Source organism: Puntigrus tetrazona, chromosome 22, assembly GCF_018831695.1.
Source record: "Puntigrus tetrazona isolate hp1 chromosome 22, ASM1883169v1, whole genome shotgun sequence".
NCBI lineage: Eukaryota > Metazoa > Chordata > Actinopteri > Cypriniformes > Cyprinidae > Puntigrus > Puntigrus tetrazona.
Genome location: NC_056720.1, coordinates 14599634 through 14622908, shown reverse-complemented (window position 1 = coordinate 14622908; position 23275 = coordinate 14599634). Strand labels below are relative to the sequence as shown.

Sequence of the window (23275 nt, the reverse complement as noted above, 5' to 3'; positions counted from 1 at the left end):
ATTTTATTGTCCTCACAGCTCATCATGTAGTGATGCGCTATGAAATTATTTGATGTATATTATTAATAAACTTCATCTAATATTATAATACGCCTAATAAATAGAAGAATGTAGCAGGCATGCATTCATTGGAAATGCTAAATCCTGTTAATATCAGCAATTTTTTTATACTTTTTGAAAGTCTGGCTATTATCAACACATGATACCATGCAAATCAGCACAAGGAGGTTGGCAATCACTAGCGCAGTTGGCATTAGTATATTACTAATAACAGTGGCATGTACATGTTTAAATCTACTGAAAAAGTAAAGTATGCCTTTTTTGAAGCTGCTGTATATAAGATTTCGCTAAATTTTCCTGACGTTCACTCAGTTTTTCTAATCTGAATTCCTCATGCTGACAACCTCAGTCAGATCAGTCCGATTGGCCAATGAATCATTTAGTGCGATCTATGAACCAGTTCAACAGGTTCATTGGAAAGAATCAGCTTAATCACAAATAATGTTATTACAAATAGGTATTTTAAAAAAGTAAAAGTGCAATGTAAATCGTATGCACTAAGTAAGTGCACTGTACCAAATGTACTTAGTATTTATAAAAGTACATAGTACTCAAGGCCACCTAATATAAAATAGGGCCTTAATTTTTTTTCTGAATTTAAATATACATAATAAATATACACACTACATACATATATTATGTAAGCAAAACTTTTATTTTGATTAATCATTTGACAACACTGGATTTTATTAGATGTATTGGAGTGAAAGTATGATATTATGCTTGGAATAGTGAAGGCCCTGAAAATAAAGTACAGTACAATACTGAATTACAGTAACAAAGTAATTTCTTCATTCATGTTTTTGCTAATCATTATGTTTATCTCCAAGTCCTATGTCATGAACACATGCTGTCATCATTGGTATATTAGTGTGTTCTCTTTTAGACTCTATGCAGTTTACAGTCTCTGTGATGAACACTTGCTTTTGTCCTAGTGACAGGACTTCCTCTCAGCGATCTATATTATGAGTGATCAGTGTCCACAAACAAAGCCATTTTTTTAGACTGTGACACTCACATACAAAACATTTCTAGAAATAACCACTGTTGAGGTTATGTGCTGAGAGGACACCAGGCAGGTGTGACTTTTAGATATATTGCTTTTAAAATGTAAATATATGTAACATTCTTAATGTACTTCAGTGCTGCAATCATGCAGATTTAAGTTTGCATTCTTTTATTCACCTATAAGAGGCCACTCCAATCTTATACTGCCTACACCAAACTTGAACTTTCAATACGGAGAAATTCAATACAGAGAATGAAGAATATGATGGAGAAGAAGAAAGTTCAACACTATTCAGCAATAACAAAAATAAATCTGTGTCATTTTGTTTACTTAGTATAATTTGAATTTGACCATCAGAGGTCAGTAGCAAAGATAGTAGCAAAGTTTGCATTTGACTGTTTTTATTGATTTTGAGGAATACTGGACATTTTTGTGCATGTGGGATAAATAAATGCATGTTGATATTTAGTCTAGAACTACAGTAATGTTCACATTCAATGAGAAACATGATACATGATAAACATAGTAACTAGCATTACTTAGTTGAACTCAGATATTTCCTTTTAAATGAAAAAGTAATTTTACTAGTTACTTAAAAGTAATCTGATTGCCTCACAAATACCTTGCGTTACTTGTAACACGTTATTCTCAAAACTGGTAAGAAAATCACTGCCATTATGGAGGAAAAAGTTAAAGTGATTCATATGGTTTGTCTCCAGTATCTCCCATAAAGACCTGTGAAGCAAATGCTAATCATGAATGACTGAAATTATTTATTGTGCACAAAACTACCATTATTGTGAAGTTTACGAAACATTTGTGGATCCAGAGGAGTGCTTTTGGGGAGGGTCTGTTTTATACAAATCATAAACAGTATTCTTTTGTTATTCTAATAGGATAGGAATCCAAGCCACATGCAAGTTCTAGTGGCAAGTTATGAAATTTCTTTGCTAATGTGTCTAACAAACCCCTCAATAATGACATCCTCATTTTGACTGCACTATCCTCTCATTCAATATGTAACGTTCCCTTTCAGTCGGTCACTCCGAGTCACATCGGATGACCGACGAATTGGGATCTCGCTTCGAGAGACCAATCTACTTCGAGTGTATCTAAACAAGCCAATTGAAGATTGGCATGCGCTAATCGCATCCAGCTGCCGCTGATCACAGCGCGTGTATAAATAAGCAGCGGGTGCAGCGCATATTCAGCTTTTCGCTTCGGAGCCGAGCGTGACTGTTCTGTTCCAAAGACGATCTACGAGTGTTGGAGTACGGCGTTTCAGCGGAGGTCGTTTTCCTGCGTCGAGTGGATTGCCACAATCAGGCTGCACTACCCCCCTGTTTGTGCGCAAAACGGCTATCCCCTGTTGCCTCAGCACTAAAAGAGCATTCGCGGGTGCGTCTTTTTAAAGGCGACGTTACGTCTGGCAAACTCGACGCGTCTTGGAAGATAGCGTGGGTCTTGCTTCAGACTACGTACACCCGTGTGTTTCTGGATGCGGTTGTTACCTGGTGTTAGGTGATGGTCACAATCGTTGCCTCGTGTGCCTGGGCTTAGCACGCTGAGGTGGCGGTTGTGGATGAATCATTTCCTCGCGGTAAGATGGTCATCTTGGAGTGATGGGCGGGCTCTGTCGCCTTGAAAAAAGGAGGCGGAGCTTGTGTTTGCTCGACTTGGTTCTCATTCTGGCTGCAGACAGGTGGGCTCCATTTCGTTGTGACACAAAGCTTAAACTCTGCAACCAGTGGAGCTGCAAAAGGGGCAGTCTGGACCCTCACGTGGGGTATCAGCTGTACCCTCTTGGGCTCCCCCTGATGATCAGAAGTCAATCGCTGCATCGGAAGGTGAGCCAGACATTTCTGGAAGTGAAGATCCGGTTGCTCTGCGTCTACCAGGCGTTGAATGTACTGGATACAGATCTAGAAATGGTGGCTATGCTTGCCCAGGCCGCCGAGGTGATCGGGATCAAGTGGAAACCTCCACTGCTTCCCGGGCCCTCGAGGCTGGACGATTGGTATTTAAGGGTGGCTCGTGCTGGTTCTCAGGGCCCCACCCTGGTACCTTTCTTCCCGGAAGTGCATGAGGAGCTTACTGGGATGTGGAAAGCACCTTTCACTGCCAGAAACTGCCCCAGTGGCTCCTCCTTCACCACCCTTGACAGCGGCACAGCCAGGGAGTTACGGTGATCGCCCCCCCAGTGGAGCGGTCAGTTGGGATGCAGCTGTGTCCCAATGCCGTTTCTGCTTAGTGTGGTGATCCTGTGCTCCCCCCTCGGGCCTGCAGGTACTCGTCGGCTCTGAACGGCAGTGCCTTGTGCGGCCTGTGGACAAGCTGCGTCTGCAGTACACGCTTTGGCGTTGTTGCAGGTTCATCAGGCCAAGGCACTGAAGGATCTGCACAGGGGTGGTCATGACCCGGAAGTTCTGAAAGAACTCTGTATCGTGATTTACCTCGCGCCACGAGCGACGAAGGTCACAACGCGGTCTCTGGGTTGTACGATGGCCACTACGGTGGTCCAGAAACGCCATCTGTGGCTGTGTCTGGTCGACATGCGCGAGGTAGACAAGACACGTTCCTTGAATGCCCCCATGTCCCAGACCGGCCACTTCGGCGACGCAGTGGAGAACTTTGCCCAGCAGTTCTCCGCTGCCCAGAAGCAGACTGAGGTAAGAAACATCCTGCCTCGGCGTGCAGCTGCTGCCTTCACCCAGCCGCCGACGGCCCACCTCAGCCAGCTCGTCGCCGAGGGTGCCCCCTGCTGCCGCCACCGCTCCCGTGCAGCCAACGCAGCAGCCCCCATCTAGGCAGCACCGTGGAGCTGGCAGCAGGGCAGCCACCCAGCCTGTCCAGGCTCCTGCCAAACCTGGAGGAAAGCGCAGGTGCAAGAGGCCCTCAGATCCGGGGATGGAGGGAGCTGCTCTGCCGGGCAGAGAATGTTGCCGCTACCTAAAACCTCGACAAGGGCCTCTGTCTCTGGGTCCCCAGGGAGAGCGAGGAGTTGAGCGGGCCAGTTCCGCGCCACTCGTGCTCTCCTTGGGCTAATATGCAGCAGTGGGAAGACTGGGAGGACGAACCAACGGCCTACCCGCCTCACTTCTGCGGGGATGCAGGTAAGAGTTGCACACACTCAGACCCCGCTTCGGACCGGCCACGAGACGCCCGAGCCAGGTCCCTGCACTCCCCCTCGCTGCCCCATTGCCTGCACGTCGGTGGTTCCGCTCGAGCCGCTAGTTCGGTCTCTGGATGCCTGGTTGAATCTTCCCAGGCTATCCCGGTGGCTCCTGCGAACCCTTCGACTTCGGCTATATGATTCAGTTCATCCGGCGTCCCCCCAAGTTCAGTGGGATCCGCTATACGTCAGTGAACAATGCGCGTGCCCCTGTCTTGTGGGCGGAGATTGCTGTCCTTCTAGTGAAGGCACGATAAAGCCGCTTCCTCCAGCCGATATGAGGTCGGGGCTTACAGCCCATACTTCATAGTGCCCAAGAAAGGCGGTGGGTTATGACCAATCTTGGATCTGTGAGTCCTGAATCGAGCACTCCCGTTCAGGATGTTGACACAGAAACGCCTATTCAGTGCGTCCGTCCCCAGGATTGGTTGCAGCGATCGACCTGAAGGACACGTACCTTTCATGTGTCGATTCTTCCGTGCCACAGGCCATCCTGAGGTTCGCGTTCGAAGGTCGAGCATATCAGTACAAGTCCTACCCTTCGGCTCTCCCCTGTCGCCACGCTGCCTTCATGCAAGTCGCGGAAGCAGCCCTTGCTCCACTGAGAGAGTAAGGCGTTCGCATTCTCAACCAACTGGATGACTGGCTCAGTCCCGGGCTAAGTTGTGCGAACACAGGGATCTGGTGCTACAGCACCCTTAGCCAGTTGGGGTTCAGGTCAACCAGGAGAAGAGCAAACTCTGTCCAACGCAGAGGATCTCTTTTCTTGGGATGGAGCTGGATTCGATCGATCAGATGGCACACCTCACAGAGGAGCGTGCCAATTCGGTGTTGAACTGCTTCAATATATTCAAGAGCAGGACGGCGGTCCCACTGAAATATTTTCAGAGGCTCCTGGGGCATATGGCAGCCGCGGCATGCTGGGACTAATCCATATGAGACTGCTTCAACATTGGCTACACGATCGAGTCCCGAGGTGGGCGTGGCAAAGTGGCACTCACCGGGTTCAAATAACACCAGCCTGCCGCCAAACCTTCACCCCGTGGTCAGACCTCTCGTTCCTTCGGGCCGGAGTGCCCCTGGAGAAGGTCTCCAGGTATGCTTTGATTTCACGGATGCCTCCACCACCGGCTGAGGGGCCACGTACAACGGGCATGCAGTGTCAGGGGTTTGGACGGGCCCTCAACTGCAATGGCACATCAACTGCCTAAAGTTGCTGGCAGTACATCTCGCCCTAGGCAGTCTCGAGAACTGCCTTTGAGGCCAGCATGTACTAGTCCGCACAGACAACATACTGACCGTTGCGTACATCAACCAACAAGGTGGTCTACGCTCCCGTCGTATGTCGCAATTAGCCCACCACCACCTCCTCCTATGGAGTCGGAAGTTCTGAGGTCGCTTCTCGCCATTCACATTCCAGGAGTGTGCAACCAGGCAGCCGACGAGCTGTTGCGAGCTGCACTACCCGGAGAATGGAGACTCCATCCCCGGGCGGTTCAGCTGATTGGGAACGTTTCCGAGCCACTCAGGTAGACCTGTTTGCCTCTCCAGAGACTTCCCATTGCCCACTGGCACACAGCTGGCTGTGGGGCCTTTGCAAGTATGTATTTCCCCAGTGAGCCTTCTTGCACAGACACTGTGCAAGGTCAGGGAGGACAAGGAGCAGGTCTTGCTAGTAGCACCCTACTGGTGAAGACTTGGTTCCCAGAACTTGTGCTCCTCGCGACAGCCCCTCTTGGCCGATCCTCTGAGGAAGGATCTTCTGACTCAGAGACGGGCACTCCCTTGGCACCCGCGTCCAGACCTCTGAAAACTCCATGTCTGGTCCCTGGATGGGATGCGGAGGCTCTAGGTGACCTACCTCAAGGGGTAGTCGACACCATTTCTTCGGCTAGAGTGCCGTCCACGAGACAGGCCTATGCCTTGAAGTAGAGCCTGTTCGTCGAGTGGTGTTCTTCTCAGGGTGAAGACCCCCGGAATTGCCCTATCAGTCGTGCTTATTTTCTTGCAGCAAGGGTTGGAGTGAAGGCTGTCTCCCTCCACCCTTAAAGTCTACGTGGCTGCAATCGCTGCAAATCATGACCCCATAGATGGGAGGTCTGTGGGTAAGCATGGCCGGATTATCAGGTTCCTGAGGGAAGCCAGGAGGTTGAATCAGCACTGCAGTAGGCTCCGTTGAACCCTTGCCAGCAGTTGTGCTAAAGTTCTTTTATCAAGATGAAGACATTGCTCCTGCTCGCATTGGCCTCCATCAAGAGGGTAGGGGACCTGCAGGCTTTTTCGGTCGACGATTCGTGCCTACAGTTTGGGCTCGCGGATTCCCAGGTACCACTGAGGCCACGGCCCGGCTACGTGCCCAAGGTTCCCACTACCCCCTTCAGAGACCAGGTGGTGAACCTTCAAGCGCTGCCCCTGGAGGAGGTAGACCCAACCCTGACGTTGCTTGTCCCGTCCGAGCACTAAGATGCTACGTTGACCGGACACAAAGCTTCAGGACCTCAGTCCAGCTCTCGTTTGTCACAGAGGCCGGCAGAAGGGGAGTGCCGCCTCCAAGCAGAGGATGGCTCACTGGATAGTGGACGCCATTACCCTAGCCTACCAAGCACAGGGTATGCCCTGCCCCCCCCTCAGGTTGCGGGCACACTCAGCAAGTGTTGCATCGTCCTGGGCGGTGGCTCGTGGCACCTCGCTGACAGATTGTAGAGCTGCGGGCTGGGTGACCCTCAACACGATTGCTAGATTCTATAGCCTACGTGTGGAACTGGTATCCTCCTGTGTTCTCACCTCAAACGGGTAGAAGCACTGAGAGGCCCGGTTTCGGGTCGGCTTGTTAACCGCCTCCAGAGCGTCCATACAGTAGACCCTGTCGAGCTCCTCCATTCCCCTCGGCAGCCAGATGTTGCGGAGCATCCGGCGCCAGGCCCTCTCGATGAATCCGTGAGAACCGGTGAGGGCTGGGAGCAATGTAAAGTACCCCAAGAGGACTTTATGTGTGTATTTCCACGGCATAGCCTTAGAGCCCCGTGTTTCCCCGGCAGACCTTCTGCCCGTCTAAGAGGGTTCAATCACCTCCAATTTTCCATATGCAAACTGAAATACTGTCCATATGCGTATTCGCTTCCGAGACCTCCTACGGGAAGGCTGGACTTCCGCGACGCCCCTGTTCACTAGAACGTGGGGCGCTTTCCCAGTGTTCCAGTCTTACGAATGGGTAGTGTTACAAAAGTAGCTGGCTTCTTGTGGTTGAGCCCCGGCCTACGCCGATAGACTGAGGGGGCTTGTGGGCTCCCACAGGACACTGGAAGAGGCAGCGTCCATGGCATTTTGGTAGGGATCCCAATTCGTCGGTCATCCGGCGTGACTCGAGTGACCGACTGAAAGGGAACGCCTCGGTTACGTATGTAACCCTCGTTCCCTGAAGAAGGGAACAGAGACGCCACGCCCCGTCGCCACGGTGCTGCACCTCTGCTGAAGGGGCCGGGTCACTAGCTCGGCTCAGCGAAAACCTGAATATGCGCTGCACCCGCTGCTTATTTATACACGCGCTGTGATCAGCGGCAGCTGGATGCGATTAGCGCATGCCAATCTTCAATTGGCTTGTTTAGATACACTCGAAGTAGATTGGTCTCTCGGCGAGATCCCAATTCGTCGGTCATCCGACGTGACGTCTCCGTTCCTTTCTTCAGGGAACGAGGGTTACATACATAACCGAGACGTTCTTTTCCAAAAACAGTTATATATATATATATATATATATATATATATATATATATATATATATATATATATATATAAAATAACCTGGTCTCATAAAAATATGTTCGCTAAGTGGTGATAAAACACAGGTATGTGAACCCTGGCACAGTTTAAATATGTTGATATAGCTATGCATTGCGATGGTTCAGAATTTAAATATCTGGAGTATCACTAAAATTAATGCTCGGCCATGTTGGAAATATGCCAAATTATACATTTATATATGGAAATATACACCAAATCCAACCCCAAACCTACCCGATAGTGTTAACAAATGCAAAATTGATATAAAAACGCAGCCGTGCCATTTCAACTTCCTTTTACATAGATTTGTAGTGTTTTGTTGAGCCGTAGTTACACAGGGTTCAAACCGGAGCTCCTTGCCTCTCTGTACTTTGGGAGCTACCAAACAAAAAAATATGTACTTGTTGGTACGTAATTTGTGTCTCGCTAAAATGTACACTGAGGTATGTTTAAGCCATGAGACCATGTAGTAAATATAACAATTGTTCAGTTGTTAATGGCAGCTAGTACAAAAAAAGCTCAAAACATTAGTGCAAATACTTAATATGATACTCATGTCTCTGAGTAAAAGCACTGTATAGATTCCCACCACTAGTATCAAATCAGCTAGCCTTACACAAGATATTTCATGTCACTAGAAACTATCATCTTTAACATTCTGCACATGAGGAGCTAGGACTGATTAATATCACCTTTGGTGAGCAGGGAGGCCTCAGGAAGCAGCAGAGGGTGACAAGCTGGTAAAAAACACTGACTGGAGTGGCAATTGCCTGAAATGTAACTGATCCAATAAAGCAGGGCTATAATTTAGTCGTATTGCTGATGGAGCGATGTGAGAGGACTCAAAAATTGCATTTGGCTGCAGTGATGATATTCAAGAATGACATGTCATGGTCATTATGCTTGTAGTGTTTGTTAGAAGCTGCAGGCTAAGCAGTAAAAAAACGGAATAACTGCATTTATTGTGCCACAATACCTGGGTTATTCACACTAAATGTAATTTAATTAATTTTGTTGTTTAAACCTTTTATATTAAAGGCAGCACTACTACATTGTTCCATTGGAGAAACGGTAGACACATGCAGCCTGACATGCTGAGGTTGAGTGTTTCAACTTCACCTGGAAAAACACTTTAGAGCAGCTTCAGGACTCTGATCAATACTGTGGTCTATATGACATACTAATGGACCTGAAAGAGACATCAGCAGCTTTGGGGCACAGCAGCTGAGATCCTTAAGGACAGAGGTTTAGCTGGTTGCAGAGCAAGCAAGTGTCCGGTTTCTGAGATTGCAACACCACTGTCTGTCCTTGAGCAAGATGCGTAGGATCACTCTACTGCCTACAGAGACAATATTATTACCTAAATATAACTTCCTGAGTTGCTGATTTGATATATTCTCCATTCACAGATGTATATATACTGCAAGAGAATGCACTATTGATCATTTTTGTAGCAATTAATTACAGTAAATGTTTTCTATATTAAATATTATATACATTATTTTATAGTTTGTCTTACAGTTTAAGCTGTTTAGTTAGGTGAACTTGAGTAAGTGTTTTTCCCACTTAAGTAGCATTTCATTACATCTTCCATTTTCTTTGAAATATGTTACAGCTGAATGTAATGACAAGCATTTATGGTAAACTAAAATATACTTGTCATATGTCATTATGTCACTATGTCATTTTTTATTGGAATTTTGCATGTCACCTATAAATACATTTGTAGTTACACAGTTGTAAGTTGCAATTCATGACTTTTAAAATGCATTTATTGTAAACGTATTCATCAGTACACACAATTTCAAACATAACAAGTAGTTATGAAATTACACAAAAGTTAATTCAGTATAGAAATAAACTATAAAACATGTTAATTTATGTGCAATTTATATTCAGTTAAATTGCACACAGTGTACATGTAAGTATGTTCTTATAAAGTTTGTTGCTGTTTCTAAAAGTATTCAGAACTATAATTCTTTAGTTCAACAATGTAAACTCTGTGTGTTTCATTCTTGCAGCTCTCCTTTATGCCACCATCTTTGGTAACGTAACCACCATCTTTCAGCAAATGTATGCCAACACCAACCGTTACCATGAGATGTTAAATAGTGTGAGAGACTTCCTGAAGCTCTACCAGGTTCCCAAGGGCCTCAGCGAGAGGGTCATGGACTATATCGTCTCTACGTGGTCCATGTCTAGAGGAATTGATACAGAGAAGGTATTTGGCACAGAGTCTCGCAGATTGAAGATCTTTATCCAGGGAGCTTATTTTCTTCATTCACTGTAAAGGTCATTTGTTCTGTCTTTGCCATAACATCCGTAGCATTTGTGAATAATGTCCCTCTAATGTTTAAGATCACAGTGTAACTGTGTTACGTAAGGATTTCAACAGCTTCTCAAAATCCCATAAATTATTCCTGAAAGGTTCAGATAACATCCATTTTTTTCTGTATGAAAGTGCCCCTATTATGGGTTATGCAAGGGTCATATTTTGGTTTTGGGAGTTTCCAACAACAGGTGGACATGCATGCAAAGTCAAAAAACACTTTCGTTATCTAATAATATGCATTTATTTTTAGCAACATGCTAAATGGCTTACTCAACGATTTATTTTTGTAAAACCAATCCTTTGTGTGATGCTATTCTGTGGCGATTGATTGATTGGGCGGGCAATATGCTACTATTTCATGTTGATGTTAACATGAAACGGCTTGAGATTCATTTAAAAATGACTTTTTTCAGTGATTCAGAGTCAACTCTTTATACACAGAGACAATAACTTTAATCATGGTGCACTTTCAAATTTAGAACTTTGCAGGATGTTTTCATTCACCGTGTCACACACTACATGAAAGCTCATTTTCAAAAATCCAAGTTTTCACTGTTTTTAAAATTCTGCTGCAGGTGTTGCAAATTTGCCCTAAAGACATGCGAGCGGACATCTGCGTTCATCTAAACAGGAAGGTGTTCAAAGAGCATCCTGCTTTTCGGCTGGCCAGCGATGGTTGTTTGAGAGCACTTGCCATGGAGTTTCAGACCATTCACAGCGCCCCAGGAGACCTCATCTACCACGCCGGCGAAAGTGTGGACAGCCTCTGCTTCGTGGTGTCGGGGTCTTTGGAGGTCATCCAGGACGATGAAGTCGTTGCTATTTTGGGTGAGTGTATTTCTACCACTGCTCTGAGGTCTACTTGACCAGAGCCCATCATGAGAATATAATCATTATTAATATTTAGCCAGTCAATCAGTTGCTGCTGGTCATTTTTTCCATACATTTTTACTCACTCATAAAAATGCAATATTGTCTTCAGAGCTTTCGATAATGCAGCATATTAAAAATGCTGTTTCACTGTTTTGAATGTTTCACTGACCTTGTTTTACCTAATAGGTTTTAAACTGTTCTTTGATGGTAATGGTTCTGGCTTGAATACCTTATAAAGATTTTGGCAACAAAATTATCATTTTATGCTGTGGTTACTCTGCAAGGTTTAATATGCCTTATCCTTTTTTTAGCTAATAAAATAATACTCAATTAAAAGTATAAGTTCATTTACAATAATTAACACAAAAATTTGGCATTAGTAACTTTTCATGTCATCAGTTGCACAATCAACCTCTGATGATAACAATTCTTGGCTCATTTTGACCTGATTAATGAAGAAACTCAAGAAGAGCTAAAGACAGATCAGTTCAGTTCACAAATTAATAGTTTTGTGATTTGTAAGCAAATTCAGATCAGCATGTTTATGAATCAGAAATCAATTGGGTTTGAAATAATGAGAAATTAAATGGATAAAAAGTTAAGATATACGCTTTGAAATGTAGTAAAAGTTTTCCAAAATATAAGGCAAGACAAGGCAAGTTTATTTACATAGCAGATTTCATACACAATGGTAGTGCAAAGTGCTTTACATAAAACAAAATAATCATAAAATGGAATAATAATAATAATAATAATCACAGTACTAAAATAATGAATTTAAAACCTTTTTTCATTAGTGTGACATATATCTTCTGAAATGTGAAAAAATGTTGGGTGGTGCATTTCGTCATACCGTAATTAATCGTGGAAGATAGGCGAATCAGATTTTCTGGTTCTACTCAGAATCCTGGCAGCAGCTTTCTGGATGGGCTGTAGCTGTCTAATGGTCTTCTTGGGAAGGCCGGTGAGGAGACCATTACAATATTCCACCTTGCTGGTGATAAAGGCATGAACATGTTTTTCCAAGTGTTGATTGGAAATGAAACATATAATTCTTGTAATGTTTTTGAGATGACAGTATGCTGATTTAGTTACTTCTTGACCCCTGGAGTCAAGGTATGCATTCCCCTTCAGAACTTCATCTTTGTTTTCAAAAGAATAAATAAATAAAACACTTTGATTCACCAGATTTATTTGGTGTTGTACACTTGTTTCATGCACATTTCTACTAGATTTAACAATGACAATGATTGTAATTAGTTAAATTAATTGTTAAATAACATTTTATATGTACTTTTGGTCACAATTTTTTTGGTATATATTTAAGTAACTAGTAAAGTAATGCATTACTTTTTAATTTACAAGAAAATATCTAAATATTTTTAAAAAGTAATTCCAGTTACTTTTTTCCCATTTAATTACTCACAAGTCTCCTGTCCCCATGTTGGGAGAAATCGGAAGTACAAAGGCGTTGTGTGTGCTGCGAACATGATGTTACTGTAGTTCTAGACTAAATGTCAACATGCATTATTTCTTATCAGAAAAAAGATTTAGTATTCATCAAAATGAAAAAAGGAAACTGAAAACAGTGAAATGCAAATTCAGAATATAACACAGACCTGCAATAATTAAATATGTTTAATAACACAAATATAATCACATTTTATTAACCAATGTCTTTACTGCTGACCTATGATGATGAAATCTAGTTAAACTCCAATTATTCAAAACTCTCAAAAGTATTGACTTGCATTAACTGAGTGCATGAAGAACTGGTTGAGCTGATTCATCCAGTTCAGTCACACACAATCATACAATACGGTGAAAGCTATCAACACATTCATGGTAAAATCTGTTTTTCATGAGATTATAAATTACTTATTTTTTTCCATTGCGTGTTACATGCAAGCTGTCAGATTTCTAGTAAAGGTGTGAACATGCGGAACAAAATCAGAGTAATGGGCAAAAACTAGGTGTGATGGCTTCTGCTTAAACATATTCAGATGAAATCCTGATACTAGAACACATGACTATGAAATTAAATGTGAATAATTCTGCCGTCAGAGTATTTTAGACCAGTGTTTCATCCATGTCGACAGAAGAACAAAGATGTTCAAGAACTGTTTATGGAATCAAACGTCAAAAAAAATTTACATCTCACCATCATCAAAAAATCTTGTCTATGCATTTCGAGAAAGTAGCCTTCTGCAGTCCTGTGAATTTACAATGTTCAGAGTCGACAGACAGAGGCTGTGTCTGACACCCTCATTCACTATTCCCATAGGAGTTTAATAATATAATTAAAAAGTCAAGGTTCAAGAGTCCAACTAAAGCTAACACTGATCTCCATCACGGTATTGCCCAAAAACAAAAAGAATATCAACAACACCTGAATCTCTGGTAACTCTCAGTAAGCACTTCAGTAGACAATTGATAAAAATAGCATCAGTGTGGTTAGTAATGTGTGAAGCTGGTAATGCTGATAGGAGTTTCTCTTTCATTCAGTGATTCTGCTTGCTAACAGCAGCTGTCCATCACTAATGCTCAATCATCGCTTAATTAATCACAGAAATAGTGTTACTTTAACACTGCAGTGTGCACACATTATAAGTTTTGAAAGGTTAAAGATCCAAAAAAAGGAAAAAAAAACTGTCACACTCTGGACTTTTGTTATTGTTTTTGTCTCGAGCCACGTGTTGTCTGTGCCCTGCCTTCCCTTGATGTGTAATTGTGTAATTGTCTCCAGCTGCGTCTTGTCAATTTAGTTAATTTCCCTGTGTTTTTAAGCCCTGTGTTTTCGTGTGCACCTTGTCGGATTATCAAAGTTACAACGTTACTATGTTTCAACGTACTCTGTTTTGTTCCCGAGCTCTTTTCGTGGTTTTTGTTTTGGCTTTTGTATATTTATTTTGTCATTTTTTGGATTAAATCTATTTAAGTTTATTTTCGAGTCTCGAGCGCTCCTTTTCTCTCCCGAAACCACGAAACGTGACAGGATAATCCGACCATAAAAGTAAAGCGGCTTTTCCCTTTTGTTTTTGGGTTTGTTTTTCATGGATTCCCCATACAACGACAGATCAATTTCCTCATCCTCCTGCTGGAGCAGGAGGATCGCTCTCTCGAGGGCTACACTGAGGACTTCCTCGCCTCGCGAATTACTCGCGCTTTCGAAGGCTTTTTGTGCTCGATCCATTTCGAGGACTGAACACCACCACACGAGCGAAGCTGTCCGGGAACGGCCCTCGAGAGAGCGTCGCCGCTTACATCGAGTGGGTGCTGGAGGACAACGACACCAGCCCCACTCCAGATCCAGAACCCAGCCCATCATCTCCCGCGTCAAAGAGGCCAGGCCTGTGCCCACGGAGCGCAATCGCTGAGTCTGGGACGACCACGGAACCATCGCTGAGGAGAGCGACAGAGCCGTGGAGCGCCACCGGACCCGAGCCGATTGCGACAGACCAGGTGCGTGAGCGGGCATCAGAGCTTGCCGCGGTGGAGACAGCCGACAACGAGAGCGCGGAGTGGAGCTCCGCCCACTGCAGATCGGCTGAGGATGAGCTGATCATCCAACTGGGGCTGCTGGATCTACAAGAGGAACTGGATGATGTGGACTTAGACTGGGCACCTCCCGTGTATCCTGAGTCGCTGGTCCCGCCCAGCCGTCCTGTTAGCCAGCTGGTCCCGCCCAGCCGTCCTGTTAGTACCCTAGAGACTGTTCCCTGTGCGCTCTCCCGAGTCCCAGTGCCCGCGCCCCGAGCGCTCTCCCGAGTCCCAGTGCCCGCGCCCCGAGCGCTCTCCCGAGTCCCAGTGCCCGCGCCCGAAACGCTCCCGAGTCCCAGTGCCCCAGCCAATATCAGTCCCAGTGCCCCAGCCACGACGCTCTCCCGAGTCCCAGTGCCCCAGCCACGGCGCTCTCCCGGTCCCAGTGCCCCAGCCACGGCGCTCTCCCGAGTCCCAGTGCCCCAGCCACGAGCGCCTCTCCCGAGTCCCAGTGCCCCAGCCACGAGCGCGCTCTCCGAGTCCCAGTGCCCCAGCCACGAGCGCTTCCCGAGTCCCAGTGCCCCAGCCACGAGCGCTCCCGAGTCCTAGTGCCCCAGCCACGAGCGCTCTCCCGAGTCCCAGTGCCCCAGCCACGAGCGCTCTCCCGAGTTCCAGTGCCCGGCGCCACGAGCGCTTCCAGTTTTCCCACCCTCCCACCCTGGTCATACATCGATGGATCCCAGCAGCCCCTGCGCTCATCCTCAGCTCTCCATCACGAGCTCGCCACGGGTCTGCCGGTCCCCATCGCCGTCGAGGGTGGATATCCTCGCCTCACCGTCCCGCCTCCGAGTCCCGGACTCCTCCTCGGCTCGTAGACCCGTCGGCTCCCCCTGGGCTTCTAGCTCCCTCCTCTCCACCGTGGTCCGTCAGTCCACCAGCTTCACCAGGCTCCATCGTCCCTCCGGCTCCGCCTTGGTCTGTCGCCGACCATCCGTCGCCTCGGATTCCTCTCCTCCGGCCGCCTCGTCCCTCCATCCCACCGGCTCTGTCAGGCTCCTCCTTCCCTCCGGCTCCACCTCAGTCCTCAGTCGCTCTGGCTCTGCAGCGTCCTTCCTGTCCCCGTCTCCGTGTCAATCGCCGGCCGGCGGCGTCGCCTACCTCCAGCGCCTCGCGTCACCTTGGCTCTTCGGCTCTCCGCTTCAGTCTCCTGCACCACCGCTCCGCCGTTCGGACCCATGGAGTCGATGGCCGCTCCTCCTCCATGGCTCCTACCTCCGTCCGGGCGCAACCATGGACCATCAGTGGGCTCTGATCTCCTCCTGCTCCGGACTCCTCCTGTGTCCTCCCTGGCTCCTCCCTCCTAGTTATGTGCTCCCAGACTCAGTTATCCTCCTGGGGTCGATCCTTCAGAACCTCCTCCCAAGATCCGGTAAGTTCGATTTATTTTTTGTGTTTTTACTTTAGAACTGTATTAATGTGTTTTTGCACGAGACATATATTAATGTAGATTTGGGGTTCACCGTTGTGCTGGAGAGTAGAGTCTGTGCTTCAGTCAGTGTTTTCTAATTTATGCTGAGAAATGTTTTTCTTTCTTAGTGGACTTAAATGATATAAGTTGTCATTATAAGAATACTAGTATTTTAAACTCAAACTGTTTGAAGAAATTGGAGCTGCTGATTTTCAGGGTAGTAAAACAGTAACATGTAAATATTGCAAGCTGTACATTTTTTTTTTTTACATTTTTGATTCCAAAGTTTATGTTGTAATATGTGAACAAGAATCTTTTTAAATGAATGAACCTTCTTACTCATACAGCTGGTGTTGGTTAGTGTTATATTTAATAGCTTTTCTTGAGTCAGAGCTGCTCTCTCTTAATTAGTCTCTAGTGTACTGCTTTCAGGTGAATGTGTCTCTTGGGTACTGTTTCGTGAGTTTCAATTTAGCTCAAGTATAGTCTGATTGTGCCTCTGATAAGTTTAGTCCGATAGAATCAGTAATGGAATCAGTAATGAGCTTGTCTTGTTTAGAATTACCATCACTGCCATTACAGCCAATATATACTTGCTGCTGGTGGTTTTTAGTGCAAATGCAACTGCTAAAGTGTTTTAGTGGTTGCTATGTTAAGTGTGCTAAGAGTAGTTTTTATTACTGTGCTATTACTAAGGTCATGAAGAGGTTACTTTACAATTACCAGGACATTTAGGATGACTATGTAGTTTTTAATAGCAGAGGTATTGATGCAGTAGCTACTACACTCCTACAGTAAGTAAGCTAAGTAATAGCACACCTCAGCTCAACAAGATACAATCTGAAGAAGCATTCAATGCATGCAGAAAGGCTAAAGAAAAAATGCATGGGTTTATACAGTGATGAAACTTTGGAAATGGTTTAATATCAAAATATGCCACACACATATTTAGGACTTCACATGAATAAAAGAACTACAATACATTGGTTAGGGTTAAGTTTAGGGTCAGGTTCAGAGGGCTAGTACCTACTAGCTATTGCAATTAATATAATAAGAGTATAACAAAAAAAAAGAATGCTTGTTTTTGTGTTAGAAGCAAGTTTTTCAGTTCCTTGAGTTTATTGTTGTGATAATTTTTTTATGTTTTTTTATATTTTTGATTATTTAAAATTAATATTTTTTATTAATTTTTATTCATGCAATTTATATTATATGTAAATATGACATATGAAAACAAATATATGGCACACTGCCACTGTTGCTTCCAAAATTGAATTTATTCAAACTGATTTTTGGGAGCAGCAGTGGCATTGTGCCAGTTTCTGTTTACCTATAATGAATTACTATAATAAACTATATAATAAACACTGTATGCACATGTGGAACAAGTGTTGCCATGGATTAGCTGAGAAGTAAATTATCACTGTTTTATAAGCTCACATTCCTATGGGTCAAATCTGGCCTGGGTAAAGCAAAAGGCATCAGTTATTTGTTAGGATTATAAAAGAAATGAATAAAAACCATGTTAAGCATGTTTCAGTGCCGTGAGAACCTCTCTGGCTTTGCCCTTTCGGGGATCAAGTATTATGCCGAGATAAATATTTGCATTGCAGCCCGTGTGGGGCGGCAGGTCTCTAGCAGAGTGTGTCATTTTACTGGAGGTGTAAATCTGTCATCACAGGGTTAGAAAAAGAGCAGAGTCATCCGCAGGGAGGAGGTCTGCTCTAGCATGAAGCTGAGTGCCAATTGTTCTTTAAAAGAATAAAGGAATGTGAATTTTGTACAAAAGCACAGTTGAAGCCTTGTCAAAAAATAACCTTTGTGCATTTTGATATTTGATATTTAAATTGATATGTGTCAATAATGTGTTACATGGCATCACACAGACCATCTGACAGCATTAAAAGGTGGAAATGTTCTACCTGAACATTGCAACATAACAAAACCATAACAAAATCATTCTTTATAATAAATGAATCGGATTTATCTCTCGAAAAACACACAAGAATATATTTTGAAGGAGAGCACTGGGAACCAAATAACATTGGAGCCAAGTGGCTTCCACAGTATGGACAAAGGACGTAAATAACATATGGCTTTGGAATAAAGAGAGATTTTTTTTGGGGGCCTATATCTTTTTAAAACAAAGGTGCTTAAAAGGCTCAAAACAGCAATGCCACATGAAACATTTTGAAACATTTTGGTTCCGGAAAGAACAATTCAGTTTAAGGTCCTTTAAAGAATCATCTCTTTTTTATATTTTTATAATCTGAAGAACATTGTTTCGCTACAAACACGCTTTTGTGAAACAGAAAGGTTCTCCAGATGTCAAAATTTATTTATGGAACCATTTAGACAAAATAGATTATTTTATAGTTTCAAGAAGCTCCTTTATTTTTAAAATTGCATGTGACACAATGTTGCATTAGAATGAAATGTCTTTGTCTAAAAAGGTCCATAGTCTATTGTCAATAGTTAATAATATAAAACACTGATCTGAAAGAAGTTTCTTTTTAAACCAATTAGCTTCCTGTTTGTCAAAACATTAAATTTGCGTGACCACCTTGAAGCCATTGCACTAAATGTCTCTCACTTTTACTCTGTTACATAATGTCATAGCAATTGGGTCACATTACAGTAGGCTTCAGTCTTATTTACATGTATAAACTTATTTAATGTTCCCCATAAATGACATTCTCGGCCCAAGCTGTTTCATTCTGAAGTGCATATTGAGTTTCCTGTGATCCACGGAAATTCGCACCTATGTACAAATCCAGGATATTTCCCTGAAGGTATTAGAAAGCCAAATGGAATACATTCTTCAATGTCCCCCTCTCATTTTTCTCTCTCAGGAAAGGGGGATGTGTTCGGGGATGTGTTCTGGAAAGAAATGAATTTAGCTCAGGCCTGTGCAAACGTCCGAGCGCTGACCTACTGTGATCTTCACGTCATCAAAAGGGACGCCTTACAGAAAGTTCTGGAGTTCTACACGGCCTTTGCGGGACACTTCTCACGAAACCTGGTTCTCACCTACAACCTGAGGAAAAGGGTGGGTACCTAGACACTTTACAAACAGAGTAACAAATGAGTACAATAGCCAAAAATATGTTGTATGTTATATGCAAAGATCTATTCTATTAAATATTTTGTAAATGCCCTACCATAAATATATAAAAAGGTTTTGATTAGTATTATGCATTATTAATGACTTCATTTAGATAACTTTAAAGGTGATTTTTTTCAGTATATTTATTGATGTTTTTGTATGCACCCTCATATTTTTTATATTCTGCTTTCTCATGTGAAAACTGATGATTATTTTGACTGATGCAAATTGCCAGATTGACTTTTATGATAAATGAACCATTATGTATACTGTTCACGTCTTCCAGTCTTTAAGATGTCACTCAAGCACCAGGACCAAATACATTCCTCTAATTACATTTCTTCAAAACATATATGAATTGCTGCTGTTTTCAGTTGAAATGAACACTACATATAGTAAAATGGCAACAACTTTTATTATGTTTACACTTAACATGGTGCAAGATATGAAAAATCCTAATTTTGAATGTGAACTTCACATATGCCATTCATATAGGTTTTGTAACTCAGTAGGGGGTTTGTTCAGTAGTTCATGCAACACAGCATTGCACTTATGAGGTAAAGAGAGTCCTGTGAAATTATGTATTTGACAACAGTTCAAACCTGCATCTAAGGAAGTAATAATAGCATGGTTGTAACAGTTGAATATTATTTTGTTTTTATTAACACTCCAGCATTAAAGAGTGTTCAACTTTTAGCAACACTGCTCTCACTTAAATCGACATAATAAAACCCACATATTAAATGCCCATTTTAGCCCATTCACTAGATATTTCAGAAATGTTGCCACAAGTACATGTTTTAAAAGGTTGCACATAATGCTAGTCAAATCTGTTACGTTAATAATGGCCTTTAAAAAAATGACTTCATAGGTCACAAGACAAAGCCAACATGTTCAATATAGTATATAAAGAATTTATTAATTCTATATGAAACATACTTATTTATAACAGAAAGAAAGTTTGTTTCATACGCAAATTGTGATTGAAAACAACTATTTAAAGTGTTTATATACGTTTACGTAAAAGGTAGTGTTTTTCCATTTTAGGGCTGTACACTTGTGAAGCCTGAGCCTGGTATACACTGTAAAAATGATCTAACCTTTTTATTTTAATGCATTTGAATGATAAAATTCCTGCAGGTTTGCAACGTTTCATACATTTTTTTTTTATTGTGTTTTCCTCTTGGCTGTCAAATTTTTGACCTTCCTTTTGCTGTTGAGGACTTCTTCATTTACTGCTGCTCTTCCGAAGAATGATTTTGACAGCTTTTCATTAACGTTATAGCTGGTGTGGGTGAAAACTGTTCAGTTTCATCTGCTTTTGTATCTGAGTTTGTCAGCTACATTGCGTCCGTGTGGAGGCAGGGCTGATGCCGAGCTGCAGCTTCGTTTAAATTCACATCTCGTTTCTCTGTGTAAGCACTTTTTACAGTGAAGTGATTATGAAGCCAACTGAGCTGGAAGATCTATACCCTCTCGCAGACACAATCCCTATAGCACTCCATTACTCATGTGGCAGCTGTAGGAACACCTCTGAATGCTGAATGCATTGTTGTTCTATCCCTTTGAGGAGATGAAGAGGAAAGCATTCCTCTTCATCTCCTCAAAGGGATAGCTCTAAAAAATAATAATATTAGAAAAAACAATTATATATAAATTGAATGTTTGCATATAAATTACATTTAAAGTGAAAATTTATTAAAAAAAATGTAATTCTATTTTCAACATGATTTTCCCTAAAAATATAAACATATAAAATCTGTTCATATATACTATTCATATATGCACATGTCTTATTTTATGATGCTTGTTCAAGGTCATTCCTGAATTAAACGGATGATATTTTATTGATTAGGGAATAAATCAAAGGTAGGGCAATGGCATGAAAGAATAAAGAATGACTGGATGCTCTCTTTGGACTAGTCTGACATTATAGGTATGATTTATGAAATCTAAAGTCTTGGATCACTCGGCATATAAAACGGTTTGAGGGCTGAAGCAATCATGGCATGTGCTGTGTGTCTGTGTGTGTGTGTGTGTGTGTGTGTGTTTGAGTGATTGCATGGCTATCATCAGAGTAATGGCCTTATTCGTTCAGGTGAGATTGTGGCGTAAGCGGCTCGGTGTATCTGGCTGTATTATCCAGGTATAGACTAATCAGATCCAGCTTATTGAACTAATGCTCAGATCTTAAGCGCGGATCTGTCTGTGTGAGTGCAGGATGAAGAGAGAGACAGAGGCAAAGATTAGATAGCCGTGATCAAAGCCGGCCGTTTAGTTTTTGTAACGGTCAGAAAATGGCCATGTAGAGTCAAGAGCTGAATTACTGGAACACAAAGTCAAACTGACCTTAGAAGAACAGAAAATAGAAACCTGATATAGACGTATTTTCATCATCAATCCACTCCTTCAGTCCCTCAGCGTCTCTCTCTCTCTGTCTGTCTCTTTCTCTCTGTGATGAATGTTCTAAAGAAACATGATTTAAGACTTGTCACACTTGTTACATCTGTCTGTTTATTAGTGATAGACAGACAGACAGACAGACGGATGGACGGACGGGTGGATGGACGGACGGGTGGATGGATGGATGGATGGATGGATGGATGGATGGATGGATAGATAGATGGATAGATGGCAGTAATTAATGGCAGTATGTTTCATTGTGCTGGACTATAACCTTGAACACTAGAGTTCACTGACAGTGACATAGCTCTCGGTCACAGAGCAGTGGTTTTGATTGTGTTCTGGAATGGACAAATCCGTATCCTTCAGTGTCTCCAGGACAGGGGCGGCACACAGAGATCTGAGTGCTGGACGCTGGTATTGATAACAGCTGCTTATCTTACCGACGCATTTCTGTGTGCTTTTTCTAATTCAGCTTAATCTCTCTTGCTTTTCACATTCCCTGCAAATATTCCTATTGTATGCTTTTCACATCTTATTCCTTTCAGTTCTGGCGGGACAGACTTTTCATGATCTTCATTGGTGTTTTAATTCAATCTCCCACTGACTCATCCTTTATTTACATTCTCCTTCGTTTTCTGTCTGTGTCTCTCGTATGATCGATCCGTGGCTGGGCTTTTGCTGTAAGCGTGTCTGTCTGTATATGATCATCACACCACACAGCTAAAACACTGCCCTGGTTCTGTGCACATGCAACAACAGTGTCTTATGTTCTATGGCTCTCAGAAGGCCTCATACTGTTGATTTAGGTCGCATCCCACCCTCGGGAAAGTATCTAGTCTCTTGTTTGCCCACAAAAAGGACTTAATGAGGTTGTTGAACCAGTTTCAGGTGAGTGGCTGCTTGTAAAATATTATATTACAGAAGCATGTTCACCTAGATTCTGCTGACGGGCAGGTTTAGGAATCACAAGCATATAATTATATAAAAATGACACTTAATGAATATATGTCCAACAAATTGCTTCATCTTCATCACATAAAGGTCAAATTCCAACACATTATCGAGTGTTCATATGTTTATAGCATTGTCTTTAATTGCCGCACGCAAACACATTTAGCATAATCAGAGTAGTCTGATTCACAAAAACACTCTGCACTGTGGTCATACAAAATGACACTGCATCTGGATAAGTAATAAAAAACCTGAAAGAATTTTGAAAAATTCAATAACCCAACCCTTTGCTTTGAAGTAGTAGGTCACTCTGAAATATTGAATTCTTTAACCCCTTCAGGGTCATTTCTTAAATGGTTGGAGTAATTAATCTTTTTAGAGACATCCAACTGTTACCAGTCACCTCTATGCTAATAACGGACATTGGAAGCCAATTTAAAGTCCTATGACTTGATTGATTATCATGGGCAGTAAATTGTGACTGGTCACTTTCACTGGAGCAAGCAAATGAAGATGGAAGTGTACTAGAGCAAGTTGATGACATAACAGCCAGCTACATTTCCAGACTCATGGGAGTTTGTGGTGGAAGTGCAATTATCTTACAGAGTCTCTTTAAACACTCTAAAATCATTACGGTT

General features: G+C 43.0%; 1 protein-coding gene across 3 annotated transcripts in view; it reads left to right on the top strand.

Moving 5' to 3' along the window:
- kcnh1b (potassium voltage-gated channel, subfamily H (eag-related), member 1b) overlaps positions 1-23275 on the top strand; it is a 49883-nt gene that overhangs the window by 18276 nt on the left and 8332 nt on the right. For all 3 annotated transcript variants that reach the window (XM_043223421.1, XM_043223422.1, XM_043223420.1), the window contains 3 exons: positions 10043-10242; positions 10929-11181; positions 19027-19223. In XM_043223421.1, the coding sequence (XP_043079356.1) occupies positions 10043-10242; positions 10929-11181; positions 19027-19223 (650 nt within the window). The remainder of the gene's footprint in view (positions 1-10042; positions 10243-10928; positions 11182-19026; positions 19224-23275) is intronic.